The sequence below is a fragment of the Phocoena sinus genome, chromosome 2 (assembly GCF_008692025.1).
Source record: "Phocoena sinus isolate mPhoSin1 chromosome 2, mPhoSin1.pri, whole genome shotgun sequence".
In the NCBI taxonomy this organism is placed as follows: domain Eukaryota; kingdom Metazoa; phylum Chordata; class Mammalia; order Artiodactyla; family Phocoenidae; genus Phocoena; species Phocoena sinus.
The window spans coordinates 177,850,172-177,866,847 of NC_045764.1; the positions used below are offsets into that span (position 1 = coordinate 177,850,172).

The 16,676-nt window shown below is 62.6% G+C and overlaps 1 protein-coding gene across 7 annotated transcripts in view; it reads right to left on the bottom strand.

The window, feature by feature from the left end:
* The window catches only part of BRF1 (BRF1 RNA polymerase III transcription initiation factor subunit), a 119,124-nt gene continuing 102,448 nt past the window's right edge, over positions 1 to 16,676 (bottom strand). For 2 of the 7 annotated variants that reach the window (XM_032621280.1, XM_032621281.1), the window contains 13 exons: positions 16,308 to 16,457; positions 15,155 to 15,248; positions 13,804 to 13,930; positions 13,426 to 13,465; positions 13,001 to 13,093; positions 8,718 to 8,987; positions 7,102 to 7,163; positions 6,458 to 6,539; positions 6,225 to 6,280; positions 5,618 to 5,874; positions 2,217 to 2,268; positions 1,527 to 1,698; positions 1 to 1,060 (listed from right to left, as the gene is read on the bottom strand). In XM_032621280.1, coding sequence (XP_032477171.1) covers positions 1,023 to 1,060; positions 1,527 to 1,698; positions 2,217 to 2,268; positions 5,618 to 5,874; positions 6,225 to 6,280; positions 6,458 to 6,539; positions 7,102 to 7,163; positions 8,718 to 8,987; positions 13,001 to 13,093; positions 13,426 to 13,465; positions 13,804 to 13,930; positions 15,155 to 15,248; positions 16,308 to 16,457 — 1,493 coding nt within the window. In that variant the 3' untranslated portion in view covers positions 1 to 1,022. Of the gene's footprint in view, positions 1,061 to 1,526; positions 1,702 to 2,216; positions 2,269 to 5,617; positions 5,875 to 6,224; positions 6,281 to 6,457; positions 6,540 to 7,101; positions 7,164 to 8,717; positions 8,988 to 13,000; positions 13,094 to 13,425; positions 13,466 to 13,803; positions 13,943 to 15,154; positions 15,249 to 16,307; positions 16,458 to 16,676 lie in introns of all 7 variants that reach the window. The other 5 variants (XM_032621275.1, XM_032621277.1, XM_032621282.1 and 2 more) reach the window with 5 other exon arrangements.

A 16,676-nucleotide genomic window follows, 5' to 3' on the forward strand; every position in this document is an offset into this window, starting at 1 on the left:
CTGCTTAAGGAACGATCTTTCTGTTTCACCAAGCCAACCCTCCACTCCAGACTTGCAGGAGCCCTGGAGTCCAGGCTGGCTGCATGGTACAGGCCGAGGGGCACAGCCAATGGCCTCAAAATCCACCCCCCACCCCCGCAAACTCTGATGCACTCCGGGAGGGTGCACTCTAGGAGGGGTCTGCCCTCCCCGCAAGGACACCTCCAGGGGAGCGGTGCCCAAGCCCAGACCGAGAGTGGTCCCGGGGCCTTCCAATGAGGAGGCCTGGCCCGGGAGGCTCTGGGTAGCAGGAACCACCCAGAGCAGGGCTGCCAAGCTCGAGGCCCCTCTGCCGGCCATGCCTCTGGACGGCGAGCCTGACCGCAGCTCAGACAGGAAGCACCTCTGGCTCCCTCACCCAGGCGGCCACGCAGGCTACCCGCGGTGGCTGTGCACGTGTCTGCCGAGTGATGCCGGCTGGCCAAGCAGCCTCTAGGCTCTTGGGTGCAGATCTGTGGGGTCCCCAGGGCCCAGGCAGTGGCAGGGAGATGTGAGCGCCTGGCTGGAAACTTCGGCTGGAGATACACAATCAATTCTGGACCAGCGGGACACAAAGTGCTTCTCAGACATGGCAAGGAGGTGAGGGGTGCAGGGAAGCCAGCTCCACACAGGCGAGGAGGGTCCTGGAGCCCGCCCAGCCCTCCGCGCACTTGGACAAGCGGCTGGGGCTCCCCGTGCCTTAGTTTCCTTCCGTGGGACACGACATTGCCGCCTGCAAGCGTTCTTGGGCCGTGAGACCCACCTCTGACCAGATACAGACAGCTGGTCCGGCTCCCCTTGCTGGGCAGAAACACTCCTCACGTTGCTCAAAACACGGTCGCAGCGAACAGCAAGTGCCAGAGGCCCCGTGTGGCTGTGGAAGAGGGCGGCAGGGCAGGCGGGCCGGCACCCATCTTGTCACCAAGTCTCGGCGCTCACGCCTGTGAGCTGGCCCCAGAGGCCCATCTGACCCCTCAGGACACTGCCGGCAGCAAGGTCACGCCTCAGTAGCCATCGTCATCGTCGCCGTCACAGCCGTAATCTGCAAAGTACAAGAGAGTCACGGACACTGAGGGGTGCCGCGTGGTCAAGCAGCCCAGGCGCCACACGCTGCACCCGCCACCGCCCACCTCGTGAGTGGCGCCCCAGGCCACGGCCGCCCCAGAGAGGCTCCAGCCCCAGCCCCGCAGGCCACGGCTGCACGGGCCCCACCACCACTGACGGGGACCACCGCGTCGGTCCCTCCATCTCTGCAGGCCCCGGGGGCAAGCGCCCATGCGAGCGGTGCAGAGAGTGGGAACCTTTCTCCTGCTGGACGGGCAGCCCAGAGCCCCCAGTCTGCACAGCAAGCAGGTCCTGGCCAGCTCCTTCTAGCAGCCTGGGCCTCAAAACCAATACAGCCAATCGTAAGACGCCAGTTCAAATTCCCTTCCGAGGTGCAGGCAGGGGTCTGTGCCTCCTCTCCGGGAACCCCCGCCCCGGCCCAGCCGCTTGAGGAGGCTGCTCACCGTCGCCGCCCACCATCTGCAGGGCGCTGACACAGGGCTCCCCATCTTCCTCGTCGGGGTCCTCCTCGTCCGCGTCCTCCTCTGGGTGGTACGACACTGGCCCACTCTCCACCACGACCGCTGTGGGCCTGACGGGCTCGGCTTCCAGGGAGGGGGGACTCGGGAGCAAGGCCTGCTGGCGAGGGGGTGAGCTCGGGACAGAGCATGGCTCCCAGGCCACCGCAGGGGAGTGCTCTCCGGGGCAGGGTGGACACTCCCCACCCTTCAAGAGTGGTCAGTGAGGACACCCGATCCCCTGAGCCTGCCCCTGCAGCTGCCGTGTGACCCCGCAGGGGCCCTGCCTCTCCCTTTTGTTTCCTAGGCCAGACCAGGACCCCAACAATAAGAAGGGAAGACCCTTGAACCCCAAGACAAGGGAAGAGGGAAGGCCACTGACCACGCTGGACCCTGGGACCTGGGCCTGGCTTCCCACACGGAGGATTGCGATGGCCGTGGGCTGGCACACACGGGTGGGCTCAGGCTTTCAGGCCCCGGGCCGCCCCTGGGCCTCAGGCCTCCCCCTGGCTGGGCTGGGACTGCCGGAGCAGCGGTGCTGGCACTCCCTCCCTGACACGCTGCTCACGGACGCGGTGCCGGGCATCTGCTGTTTCCCAAGGATCCCTGTCCCCCGGCTATGTCCACACAACACACCTCTCCCACGGCCACCTTCTTAGCTGGCTGCGTCGACACCATCGGCCTCAACCTGGAAGAGAGCACAGCACCGTGGCCTCAGCCCAGGCTGCACCATCGGCCACGAGGACACGGGCCCTGCCGGAAGGCCCGTTCTCTGATGGCGGCATCTGGCCAGATGTGAAGGATGACGGTGTACTGAGGCTCCCGTGGCACCACCCTGACTGGGTCTTGTCCACCCAGTGGCTGCGCCTGGGCCCTGAGCGCTGTCCTGTCACCTCCTCCACCCAGGCCTGGCAGCCCACCCTGCCCCGCCCCAGCCCCTGCATTGTCCTTCCCCCGACCCCACCGGCTGGGCAGGTGGCTAGGTGAGTGGGCCGCCCTCTGGGCCTCTTCACGTCTACCCAACAGACATGGCGTAGGCAAGGTTCTTCCCCGGGGCCTGGGTGAGCACCGCACCCATAGGCAGGGCAGGGCCAGGGCGCTGGGGATGGGGGCGCGGGGAGCCAGAAGCAGCCGGAAATCTGGATTTTTGTATGAAAGCTTCTTTTTAAATGTTGGCAGCAAATTCAAATTTCATTGAAGCCACTCTGCAGGGCGACAGAAGGTGCCTCTGGACAGAACCCCCATGTATTCGTCAATACTTGATAAAGGATTAAAAACTAGAATCACACTGCACTCCCGGTCCCCCAGGCCAGCTGTTTTCTGAAGCGGTCCTGGGCCATCTGCTCCCTGCCACCCCCCATACTTCCAGGAGAACGTGTGGAGGCTGCGGGCAGCAGCTGCTGTGGGAGACCCCTGTTCAGTCCTCCCACTGGTCCATCCTGAGTTTTCCCTGTTGCTGGAAGAAGAGGGGGGGAGACGCACGTTCTAAGGCCCAAGCCTGCCCCGTCCCTCCCCTCCCCTCCCCTCCCCTCCCCTCCCAGCCTGAGAGCCTTGGTTGCCCCCTCCACCCCACCAGGCCTACAGCACCCCCCCCAATGGGCTTCTTCTTCCTCCCTCGGACCCTCCAAACACAAAACTCAAGGCGCTTTCTATACAAAACCCACTGCAAGGGGCCGGGGCGCACACCAAGGCTCCCCGGATGCCGCTGACCTGCCCAAGCGTGACGGCAGGACTCCCACGGGAGATGAGGCAGGTCCTCCTCCCAGCCCTGGCCGCAGGAGCCGTCCAGACCCAGGAACCCACCCACCAGACATGTGTAGGGTGGCCAGGGCAGGGGCAGAGTCCACACTGCAGCTGCTTCCCTCCAGGGCACAGCTTGAAGGAAGATGGGCGGGGCGGCCCCAGCCCCGCACACCCGCTACCCTGGACCCTCCTGGCTATCTGGCCCAGCCCTGCTGTGACGTGCCAATGAACGCTGGGCACACGGGGAGTGGACCCCGTAACAGCCTCCGACAGTGGACACCTGACGGCGGGGGTCTGGCCCGTCAGGCCAGGTCTGGGCAGCCCGCCCCGTGAGAGCATCGGAAGCAGTGGCTCTGGGGTCTCACAGGAAGCCCTCGTTCTACACGGTCTGGGGCTGCAGCCTGGAGGGGACAAGGCGGCAGCTCACGCAAGGCTGTGAACAAGCTCAGAGGAAGCCCCTCCCACACGGACGGCTCTCCGGGTCCCCACCCGTCACCTGGGGAGACGTGAGCTTGGAGCCAGAGCCGTAACAACCCGAGGCCCAGCAGAGAAGTCCAGAGTCCCCAGAACCCAGAAGGCGGGAGCCAGTGGCGCGCTCCCTACCGACTGAGGGCCAGCCTGGCTGGGAGAGCGCGCCATCAGCGGATGGGGTGAGAGCGGCTCCTGACATGAGGGCCGGCAGGAGGTGGGTCTGGGTCTCGGGCCCTCCTCTCAAGGAGCGTCCGGCAGCCGTCCACACACGGTCCTGCGGGCGGCCGGGTGACTGGCTGGGCCTCTCAGGGGGCTCTGCGAGCACTTGGGGACACGCTCCTCCCTTCAGCCCACAGCCCCAGCCAGCCGGTGGCCTGGAGGACCCGTGGCTGCCCCACAGGGCCACTGCCCCACCACTTTTGCAAATGCACTGCGGGCATCAGCCACCAAAATGCGCACGGCTGGACGGCGAACACCATGTCCACGAAGGAACGGCCGGACTGTGTGACGGGGCTCGGCCACAGCACCTTCCATTGACAAACACAGGCTGAACCTGAGCTCTGGGAAAGCAGCCCCCTCACCCCCGTGCATGGTGATGGGAGCAGGGGATGCCGAGCTTGGGGGTGAGGCGCCCCCTTGCCAAAGGGCAGGCTGAACGGGACAAGGCTGCCTGCCACGACCCGGGAGCACATGCAGCGGCCACACCGCGTCCAGGTGGGGGGGTGGGGGATGGGCGCTTCCCAGGCTCCAGGAGAGCAGGGGCGGGCCTCCCGCAGTGCCCGCTCTCGTGCCTGTCATCAGAAGGGAGCACGGGGGGCTTCCCTGGTGGCGCAGTGGTTGAGAGTCCGCCTGCCGATGCAGGGGACACGGGTTCGTGCCCCGGTCCGGGAAGATCCCACATGCCGCGGAGCGGCTGGGCCTGTGAGCCACGGCCGCTGGGCCTGCCCGTCCGCTGCCTGTGCTCCGCAACGGGAGAGGCCACAATAGTGAGAGGCCTGCGTACCGCAAAAAAAAAAAAGGGAGCACGGAGACACCCAACAGGACCAGGACCAGCTGTCCGGACACTGACAGGCTGTAGTACTGGGTGCTTGGGGACTTGGGGGTGTGGGGACTCGAGGAACAAGGAAGTGGGGTCACCAAATTACAGAAAAAGTGTCACAAAAACTGCGAAAAATGATTACTCCCACTTTAGAGAACAGAAATGCAAATCAGAACATCTTTACTTCTCAGATGAGTCAGCACTAGAAAACGGTAGCGACAGAGGAAAGGGGGTGGGGTGGTGGGAGTGCAGCCCCACAGGGCCCTCCCCTCTGCAATCCCCCTCGAGCACAGCCTGGAGCCAGGCTGCGGGCACACCGACCAGCCTGGGCCGTGGCAGGGGCTCTCGGCCTGGGGCGAGGGGCACTGCAGAGCTGCCAGGACCTGGCTCCACAGCGGGGGGGTGGCCCCACCAGCCGCCATCAGGAGGGCCCTGTGGTCGAGCTCATATTTTCCCCACCCTACCCCACTTGCCCCATCAGTGGTTTGCTCTCCCTCGGCAGAGAGAGCAGGGGGATGGGGGACAGGCAGGCAGTGCGCAGAGCAAGGCGGGGGCCCTACCGGGAGAACGGACCCCTGGGGTGGAGAATGGGCCCGGCCCACAAGTCTCTTCAAACAGAGCAGACCCCAATGCAGCAGGACCCCTTCCAGGGCTGAAACCCTGCTCAGCTCCTGGCCAGGGCAGCGGGGGCCACGCTGGACACAGACACTGGTTCCCAGCACACACGTGGGGAATGTCCCGCAGCCCCGCGCCCACCCGACACCCAGCCCACCTGGCACGGTACCTTTTCCCCACGCTGGCCACGGGATCAGCCCCGCTCCTCCTGGCTGGCGTTTTCCGCCGAGACAGCTTCCTGGCGCCAGCCCTCTCCTGAGGCCGGGCGTCCTCCCTGTGTGGGCTGCCCCCGCCCTTGCTGTCGAGGTCCCGGAGCACGCTGTAGTTGATCTTGCTGGAGATCTTCTTCTGCTCCAGCATCTTCTCGATGGCCTCCCCAGCCGTGCTAGCCTGGATCGGCTCCCGTCGCTTGCAAGACTTCTTGGGCTCAATGGAAACACAACATTACGCTTCCTGTAGGTCTTGGTCCTATGAACCTGCCAGGTGCCACTCAGGACGTGGGAGCGGGGCTCAAACAATCGGGGTCGGCTGGGGAGTCTTACTCTCCCTGGAGAGTGGGGCACCCGGGCAGTCCAGCACTGTAGGGGCCACTGGGCAGCTGCAATCTGCCCACAGCCCACCGTGCAGAGCCCCGGCCAGGCTGGGCCCCAAGCAGGCTTTCCCAGGTAACAGGGTGGGGGTGGGGGCTGGCCGGGCGTCTGCCAGTGGGAGGCCAGCACAGCGCAGGGTGGGTGGCCGGGAGCTCTCAGGTCCCTGAGGAAGAGGCTGCGCCCTACCTTGTGCTCCTTGTAGATGCCGAGCTCCCTCTCCTTCGCGATTCTCGCTTCTTTCTCTGAAAGGTCAAGGAGCAGGGTCAGTACGGCTGGCGCCCCAGGGCCCCTGGGCAGGTGGGGGTCCGTGAGGCCCGCGTTCCAGGGCGCCTGGGCGGGTGGGGGTCCGCGTCCCAGGGCGCCTGGGCGGGTGGGGGTGCATGGGGCCCGCGTTCCAGGGCGCCTGGGCGGGCACTCACCCCTCTGCTCCCGCAGGTACTCAGCATTCTCCCGCATCCACAGCTCGGCCTTCACGCGGGCTTCGGCCTCGTTCAGGATGTACTGGGGCAGAGCGCAGCATCACAGTCAGAGGGCACACGCAGAGCTCAGCTCTGCCAACGTGCTCCCCTTCATACACACTGGTCAGGAAGCAGGCCTCCGACCCAAGACGGAACGTGTGTGGAGACCCGGCTAACACCTCGGCGTCCTTCACCCTTTCCAGGCCGGCCTGAGGGCCACATCCATGAACCAACCCCGCAGCCAACGCCCCCCGACTCTTGGCAGTTTGCGGTCCCCCTGGGCACGGGAGCCAGGCCAGCCAGAGCGTAGGGACATAGGTCCCGGAGAAGGAACTGAGGTGAGGGCTCAAGACGGTGACTTAAGAACACGCAGGTGGCCTCAAGCACAAGGTGATTGGTGACAAATCAGGGGAAAGGCTTCCCGCCTGCCAGGGAACAAGCACTGCTGGACAAACTGCTAAGAGCCCGTCCGAACGACGGCAGGCCCAGGGGGATATGGAGCTGTGCCCCCAGCCCACAGGAGCTTCCCAATGGGGCGCAGCCTGGCACCCCACGGACCCCAAACAGCACCCCCGGAAAGGCCACTGAGAGCTCACGGCGCTTACCCTGTCAATCTCGAGGTCATCAATGCCGCTGAGGTCTAGCTCACCGTCCCCGGAAGCATCTTCTAAAGGGAAGCACAGCCTGGCGTTTAGGGCCGACGTCCAGTTAAATGAGCGCATACATCACCTGGGCCGTCTCAGGACTCCGGGGTGCGGCCAAGGGCTTCTAGCACCTGCTTCCTCCCGGCCACCGGCCGGTCCCGGCCCCACTCCTACGAGTGCGGGGCACAGGCTGAGGCGACACCCCAGCACCTTGCGGAGGAGGCGCGATGCTAACTCGGAAGACCTTCCAGTCCTCACGCTCTCCCGTACAGAGTGCTTTTCAGATCAACAAGCCCAGGAGAGGGGGCCTCGGGGAGCCTTCCGGGACCATGCTCAGGACACCCCCGTAACCTGTCGGCCACCACCCTCCTGCCCCCGCTGGTCAACAGCACAACCTGCACGGCCCAGAAACCGGGGCTGCCCCTCCTGTGGGCTGCCCTTCCCGTGGGCTGCCCCTCGTCATCCGACGGTTCTCTGCCCCGTCCTGCTGGTTCCAGCCCGACGGGAACCGGGAATGCTCTCCTGCCAGCAGGCTGTCGGGGATGCTCTCCTGTCATGTTGCTGCTCCGCGGCTGAGGCTGGGCGCTCGGACACACCCCCACGCCCCTCTGCGGTCAGCCTTGCTCCCCTTGCTCTCTCAGCTCCAGCCTCTTTCTGTCCAGGTCGCAGTGCCCCCCAGCTGCCTCGGGGCCTTTGCACATGCCCTCTGCTCAGTACACTGTGGGACCTGCCCCGGGTTCCACTCATACGGCAGCCCCTTTGGGGTACAACCCACATGTACCTAACTGATGGGCTGGGTCTGTGTCACATCCCTCTCCCCTCTAGACCACCACGGCCACCAGGGTAGGCGTATGACCGCCCATCGCCACGCCCAGCCACAGGGCACGGGAGGAACACCTGAGCAGCGTCCCTCTCACAGAGGTTCCCTGCACACAGACGCCAAGCCCTTGGTGCCCAGAAGAGAGGAAGCAGGGCCCACCTTATGGTGAAACTGCGACAAGACCAAACCCACCGCCCTCCTGGAGCTGCCTGCACACCAGGGCCCCCTGGGGGAGGAACAGCTGGGCCCCTGCGCAGGCACCCCGGCACTGCAGGCACTGGAGCCCAGCAAGTGACATCCGTCTGACCAGTGGAGATGCCGCCTTTGGCCGACACTTTCCCACCAGGCTGGGTGCAAAGGTGCGGGCAGGGGATGCCAGTCTGTCCCCGTGGCCGCTCTGTAGCATGGGGCCTCTGCAATGGGGCCTCCCGAGTTACACAGGGGCAGGAAGGAGCCTCCAGCCACAGCCCGACCAAACTGAGGGCTCTGGTCAGCGGAGGAGGTCCCAGAGATGCTGACAAGCCCTGTGGCATCCAGGCGTCAGCACAGCTGGGGTCACTGATTGCTCACACAGCCTGCAGCAGAGCTGGCCGTGCCCCTCCCAAGCCCACCCTCCTAGAAGGCCCCTCAGAAGCAGCACCTCCAACTCCCACAGGCAGGCGGGGACGACCCAGACCTGGAAATCCCACCCCACCCGCCCGGAGGAGCCCCCCACCGTCTCTCCATCACCCCCGCTCCCCCAGCCCCGGGCACTCACTGGGGTCCCGGCTCTGGGAGGAGATGCACTCTCGGATGGAGTCCGAGATGCCCAGACTGGCCGCAGTGGGCAGAGGGCCGAGCAGGGACTCCAGGGCGGGGGGCCTACCGCCTCCCTCAGGGCCTCCTGCCGCCTCCGAGCTGCCAGGAATGCCTCCACCAAGGAGCTCCTGGTAAAAGTCCTTGTTCAGGTGGCTGGCAGCGGCCTCCAGCTCTTCATCCTCAGCGTCCTCCTCACCAAATAAGCTGGATGTGGTGTCCTCAACGGAGCCTAGGGACACAATTTCACGCACCACGTGTTAACCAGGCAGGAAGCCAGAGGGCCCGCCTGGTGAAGAGGAGCGTTTCCGCCCAGCAGCAAAAGGCACTTATTCCAGAAGCCGCACCTCATCCCAAGGGCGCCCAACACCCACCCGCCCGTGAACGGGCCTCGGCCCACACTGCACACGCGACGCACAGGTTCACTCAGAAGCGATCAGCTGTGCCCCTAACAGCTAAAACGAGAAACATTCCAGAGAAACAATGGGAAGACAGGTGACCGTGAATTAAACAAAAACTTCTTATACGTGACGCCGAAAGCAGAATCAAGAAAGCACTGATAAGTCGGATTTCATCAAAATTGAGAACTCTAGGGCTTCCCTGATGGCGCAGTGGTTGAGAATCTGCCTGCCGATGCAGGGGACACAGGTTCGAGCCCTGGTCCGGGAAGATCCCACATGCTGCGGAGCAACGAAGCCCGTGTGCCACAACTACTGAGCCTGCGCTCTAGAGACTGTGAGCCACAGCTACTGAGCCCACGCACCTAGAGCCCGTGCTCAGCAGCAAGGGAAGCCGGTGCACCACAACGAAGAGCAGCCCCCGCTCACCACAACGAGAGAAAGCCCACGCGCAGCAACGAAGACACAACGCAGCCGAAAATAAATAAATAAATAAATAAATTAATTAAAACAAAAAACAAAGACAGTTACACGAATGTTCACAGCAGGTTACGTGCAACAGTCCAAGACTGGAAATAATCCCAGGGTCCTTCCACCCAGGACTGGGTGCACTCAGGGACCACTACTCCACAAAGAGGGCTGATCTAGCGACGGATGGCTCACAACTACACCGAGTGAAAAAGCCAGGGGAGAAACGGTACACACTACACGATCCCACGTACGTAAACAACATGCCTAGTTTTCAGCGACAGGAGGCAGCTGCACACCGGGGTGGGCACTCGCCAGGCCCTGGGCCTGGAGTACACACCCCCGACCACGCGCACAGCTCCCTCACGCCCACTCGGCCCCTTGCTTGGAAGCCCACGCCATTACCGTGTGTGTCACCAGACATCCCACAGGAGGGCCAGCAGAGGGAGGACATCGGTCGGTCCACTCTGCCCGCCGTGGGGTCCCAGGGCCCAGCGCCCTGCACGCACGCGACACGTCCTCCGCAGGGAAGGACTCGTACCTGCGTCCGTGGCCCGCGTCCTCCTCCACCCCTCCTCCAGCCCAGCCTCCATCCTCACTGCAGAGGAGGGGACGCGGGAGCTGCGGCTTCCTCGCCGGGGCTGGAGGCTCAGGGGCTGTTTGTGAGGCGGCAACGGATCCGAGGAGCAAGACCCGCGGCCAAGGCGGGCCGGGCCCGGCCCTTCCTTCTTGAGACAACGGACGCAACGTGGAGCTGGTCCAGATAACCAAACGCAGGGGCATGGAGGAGGACACGTCCCCGACGGTCTCCCCAGAAGGGAAACGTGTGAAAAGCTGGAACTGGAGCAGGAGATGAGCGGCCCCTCCACAGCGCCAGGTAAGTGCGACGGCGGCCACTGGCAGCCGGGCGCGGGCAGGAGAGCGAGCCCGCATCCTCGCCACAGCTGGGCAGGTGCGAACAGGTGCTGCCCGAGAAACAGAGGACTGAAGAAACCACGTGAAGGACACCACTGGGACAAAAGCCAGAGCTTCCCAAGGTCCAGAGAACAGCAAGCAGAAAGGCACCTGAGCAGACATAAGAGAGCTCACTTCCACTGCTGGAAGAGAAAAAGCTCTTGGGCTGGATCAGAAAGCAGAGCCCAATTCTCTGCTTCTAGAAGAGGAGGACATGGACGGAAGAGGTGGGGCAGGCAGAGCAGAGACCACCAGGCGTGCCCCCAGGCCGCGGAGGGCGCCAGGCACCAAAAACAAGCCAGCCTCAGCTAAAACACGGCGGCCACCTCCGTCTGCAAGAGGACCTCAAAACTGACGACGCGACCAGTGAGACGCCCCGACAGACACAGAGCCCAGCCCAGCCCAGCTGGACGGGAGCAGAGGGGGCCTCTTCCCAAGCACCACTGGTGTCTCCGACCAGCGCACCTGCGTTGATGGCACAAGGGAGGGACGGCGCCAGCAGCACACCCGGCCACAACGCAGTGCGCGTGGAAGTTAACAACAAAATCAGAAAGCAAAAGCCCCGCCCCAACTCTTAACTCCCTCGCTTGACTCTTAGCACCAAAGACCAATGTACTCCGCGACTGTGAGTGGCGCGAAGCGTCTGGTGCCAGGACAGCGGGTCGCAGCTCTGACGACGCTCGGGCCCTGCCCTGCGTGCGCACGTCAGAGGGAACCAGCCGGGCAGCAACCTCAGTTTAGAGCAAGGAGAGAAGCTGTGAGGAGGACAGAGCAGAGGGAAGCGGAAATCACCAGCAGTGTACAGGAAGGCAGCAGGACTCATAAATCAGTGCAAGAGCTGGTTGAATGGGAAATCAACAACCTAGCTAGGTTAAAAAAACCCAAAAAAACCATAGAAACAAACTATGCAGAATAAGAAAGGATAAAAATGAAAACGACCAGAGAAACAATAAAGTCAAAAGTATCGTAAGATACAAGTTTGTCCAAATCTGTGCCTGGATGGGGCGCTGTGGCAGCCTGAGAACAGAGAGGCACACCGTCTGGCCAGGGAAGGCCTTCCCAGAGCCACGGGACACTGTGGAAATGACGGATCACATTCATTGACCCAGGAAAACCCTGTGTTCCTCTCCGCAGACCCTGCAGACATCAGAAACACTCCCCGACGGCTGAGACAGGACGGTTCAGTGAGAACGGCGGTGGGTGTTTCCTTTACAGGACAACGTGGTATTTCAGCCCAAAGCGTGTAGTGTGTGTCCCGGGCAGCACAGAGGCCTTGCAGGGAAGCCGGATGACGTGCCCGTTGTCACAGGCAAGACTCAGCACGGTCTTTAAGGGTCAAGCAATGGACTAGGCAAGAGCTAGAAAGGAGGGGCCTAAAAATCGTGAAGGGCAGTAAAACACCACTATCTGTAGACGACCTAACTCACCAATTACTTGAACGATCCAATGATGAACGGGGAAGTACTAAGAGCAGTAACAGAACCCCTAACATACAGGCGCACGGAAGCAGCACCTAGAAATTAGCGTCTTCCACAAACACAGCGGAGACGCCACTTACGGCAGCAACAGAGAAGGCAGTGCAGCTGGGACCCAAAGCACCTGACGCAAGGCCTCAGACTCAGAAGGAAACCCCCGGGAGGGAGACACCCCACTCTCGCTCTCGGGGGGAGGAGGCGCCAACCTGCCTCAGGTGATCGACAGAGTGGAGAGCTGGGCTGGCGCGGGCAGCGGCCAGGATGACTCTAAAGATCGGACAAGAAAGTGAACAAGGGCGGCTACAAACCCCAGGGAAGAGGCGGTGAGCAGGTGCTCGCCTTCCAGACTGGATGACTGATGGAACCGACGCTCACTCAGCACCCGTCCCTGTCCTGTGAGCCAGAGAGGGGGTGGGAGGGCGCCGGCCGCGGACCTGCAGCGCGTGTGCGGAGGGGGCGCCCCGAACCAGCCGGGGTGTCCCTGGAGCACGGCAAGGGAGGCAACGTGGGAGAAATGAAAACCACACATGCACAAAGAGATCTGTCCGAGGGGGCTCACGGCAGCTTCGCGAGGCCCCAAACCAGAAACGGGGGTGCGCAAGAGCTGCGATGGGACGCAGGGACAGGCGGCAGCGGGGAGGGCTGTGTGGGCCGCGGCCACGGGCACAGGGCGAGCTCTTTCCCACAGGCAGCGTCTGCCAACGAGTGAGTACCCTGAGGGCAACGGGGACGGGAGACTGGTCCCGAAGACTCGGCCATCCCGGAGCTGCTGGGGGCAGGGTGGCTCGGGGTGTCCTGGGAGCAGCTGACGCCCAGCTTGGCGCGTGGAGGCCTGGGGCGGGGGTGGAGCCAAGAGACAGGACGCACGGCCACGGTGGGGGCGGCAGGAGGGGCAGGTGCCGGACACGGGTGAACCGAGCCAGCGGGCGAGGAGACGTGGCTGGACTCACCATCTTTTGTCAGGCTGGCAAGGGCCCCCTTTGCCTTTGGCCGGCTGTTTTCTAGTTCAATCTCAATTGCGTCCTGGTAGCTGGATATTTCACCTGAAGCAATAAATTAACAGCAAAATGTAAGCACAGGGGACTTCCCTGGTGGTCCAGTGGCTAAGACTCTGCGCTCCCAGTGCAGGGGGCCCGGGTTCGATCCCTGGTCAGGGAACTAGATCCCACATGCGTGACTCAACTAAGGAGCCCATGAGCCACAAATAAGGAGCCCGTGAGCCACAACTAAGGAGCCTGTCTACCACAACGAAGACCCAGTGGAACCAAACAAAGAAACAAATAAATAAATAAAATGTTTTTTTTTTTAAAAAGCAAGCACACAGTCCGTTCCTGTAAGGACCTGAAGTACCCGTACATTAAGATGGGCTGGTTACCTTCCACCTCCTCCAGCTGTTTTGACAGGACCTGTTCCAGCTGAAAAGGCAGAGAACGAATGCATTTAATGAGAGGAGCGAGAGCGGTGCCTGCCAGTACCTGGAGGCCTCTCGACCCCAACGCAGGTCCCTAGCCTGACAAGAGGGACTCGGGCTTCAGGCCCCCAGAGACATGAGCACCAGGGCCCTCAGGGAGGCGGCTTGCCCTGGAAACTGTATGGGATGCACTGAGGGGGGTCCGGGGAGACCCTCAGCAGATGAGATGGCTCTGGGCCCAGGAGGGACTGCGCTCAGTGTGGTGCACCCTGGCCCCCCCTTCAGTCTTCGTAGCTAAGCCACTGTTGCGAAGGAAGAGCAGGAAACGGGCGTGCGGCCCACCTGCTTCATTCGCAGCTTCCTCTGCCCAGCTGTGTACGACGGGGGGTCGCACTCCTCTTCCAGGTCGACCTTCATGAACTCGTCCACAGTCAGCTGACTGGTGGGGGTATCTTCAAACTCCGTGAGCCTGAAACAGACGCTTGAAAGGGAAGATGGTGCCCGAGAACAGCACTCAAACCAGCACCCAGGGCTTCCCTGCTGGCAAAGGGGCTGGGAATCCACCTGCCAATGCAGGGGACACGGGTTCGAGCCCTGGTCCAGGAAGATCCCACATGCCACGGAGTCACTAAGCCCGCGAGCCACAACTACTGAGCCCGCGAGCCACAACTACTGAGCCCGTGTGCCACAACTACTGAAGCCCACACGCCTAGAGCCTGCGCTCCGCAACAAGACAAGCCACCGCGATGAGAAGCCTGCGCACCCCAACGAAGAGGAGCCCCCATTTGCAGCAACTAGCGAAAGCCCACGTGCAGCAAAGATCCAACGCAGCCAAAAAATAAATAAAACAAATTTATAAAAACCCAACACCCCGTTTACAAAACAGTCCCTCGGGGTGCTGGTTCCCAGGCCCAGCACCCTGCCACACACAGCTGTGAGCACAGGCCCGGGGGCTGTCCGGCAGCCTCTCAGCCCCTACTCTATCCTGCCGATAGCTTGGGCCCCAGGGAGAAAAAGGCATGGCACCCTCATTGCTCCCACAGGTAGACTCAAGAAGGCCCCAGAAGGAAGGAGGCCGAGCCACGGGTCCCAGGCAGGCAGGGCTCCTGCACTGCAGTGTGCCCGGCCATAATTAATTCTTGTCCGTTTCCTACATTTCATACAATCTTCAAAATGTTCAACAGAAAAATTTTTAAAGAGAACCAGAGTTCAAGTAAGCAAAATAAATTTCCCTCTGCCTTTGAAAACTGCCACAGGATATGATCTCAGTTGAAAGACAGCCATCAAGAGCTCCAGACTCAGGGTAAATACCCTGTGCTGATGGCTGTGCCAGCGACTCTGGGCCGGTGACTCTCTCGTCACAGTCCACGTGGAGCTCCGCTGGAGCTGCCGTAATGACCCTGTGAACACGGTACCCAAAGCAGGGGCTCGCCCGACCACTCCGTTACAGGGACACAGTGGCCCTCTGCTTGAGCCTGGCTTCCCCCAGAGAGACCAGTCACTCAGGCTGCACCAGCCAGGACACAGGTGAGGCCACTCTCAGTACCTGTTTCCTGACCTGTGAGTCGGGGTGACTTTTCAAACCACTGTCCACCTCAACACAGGGTGGAAGAAAGGGGCCACCACTTGGACGGACTGAGACGCTGTGCAGGGAAGTCTGGCCAAGCCCCCGGCTGCAACAAGAGCGACCCACCTCTTGCGCAGCGTGGATTCGCACACCTTGACCACGCTGATGACCTCTTTGACGGTTCTCCGGAAATCGTGCATCCTGGCTGCAACTAGAAGTGCTGGAAAGGAACACAATGGAGAATTCAGAAACAGGGTGCTCCTGTCCAAACCAGGACCGATCCCGTGCGCGGAGGGCTGACGACCCCATAGTGCGACCAGCTGGAAGACAGTGCCAGAGGGTGCTCCGGGAGCCCCTGGGGCGACACCGTCCTCCTCACCTTACTGCGGGCGGTGCTGCACGGTCTGCACGACTGTCGGAACACCTAAGATCCACCGACCGCTTTGCAGGCAGTTATACAATAATTTTTAAAAACGTAAGAAGTACTGCACATTCCTTTTTTAAACGCGAGAAAAATTAAAATACACTTTTTGAGAACTTTGTGTAAACCTCTCAAAGCAAACGAGTGAACTCTGAGGTGACCTGTGTGGGAAACGCTGGCTGGTGATGGACAAGCCAGGGATCGGGGAGAGAGGGAGTGGGCCCGGGTGTGCTGTGCTGGTGACCATAACTGGCTGGACCCTAGGAGAGGCCCAGATTCTGGACTGCAAACTCGGGAGTTGGGCTTAGAGATGGAAAATGCATCTCAGCAAGCACTGATCCTGCTGGCTGCTGAGCGCTCTGGAAAGGAGTGGACTCGACCTTGTGGGCCAAGGTAAGAGGCTAAGAGGAAGGGTAACGGCCCTCCTGGGGAGGGGCTCCAGGTCCAGGGAGCATCAGGAACAGAGCAGGAGGGCCGTCTGTGGGCTGCTGCCACCTGGAGGGGAGATGAGACAACTGTCCTTTGGGGAACGGGGAGCTAGCCCGAAAGCCCGGGGTGTCCCCTGCAGCAATGACTCAGCACGGCTGCACCTCAACATTCAAGCCTGGGGTCAAGGCCAGGAAGCCTGGCAGCCCGCTTGGCCTCTGAGGGTCCTGCCTGCTCCCCAAGACGGAGGGGAGGCCAACAGGAAGCAGGTGGAAGTCCCCGAGGGCCGGGTGAGGGCCGGGCAAGCGAGGCCAGCAGGCAGCCCTGGAGACAGCCCACTACCTACCGGCTCGGCCTGCTGAAGAGTCGGGACAGAAAGCACCCGCACGCTGGCAGCGGGACGCAGCCAGCGCGACTCCGAGACCGCCTTACCTGCCCCACAGAGGCCCGAAGGGCGCCGGCCCGTGTGCATCCAGTCCCTCTTCATCCTCTGCAGGAGCCTCAGGGCCGTCATGGACACCTCGTGGTTCTTGTCACCGAACTCCAGCAGGTGGGCGAAGCGCGGGATGTACAGGCAGGGGTCTGCAGAAGACACGCACCTCAGCCAGCCGTACGCGCCCTGGGACAGGAGTGTGCAGTGCCAGGAGGCCCTGCGGTGCATGTGCTCCACATCTGGCAGCACACGGAAACCCACCTGGTGCGACAGGTACTCCCCCGCCCCGCCCACCCTCAGGCCACCCTCCCTGTCCTTCCACCGCACAGGCTCCCCAGGGCCCCTTTCCTCCGACACGAGCCCCCCTC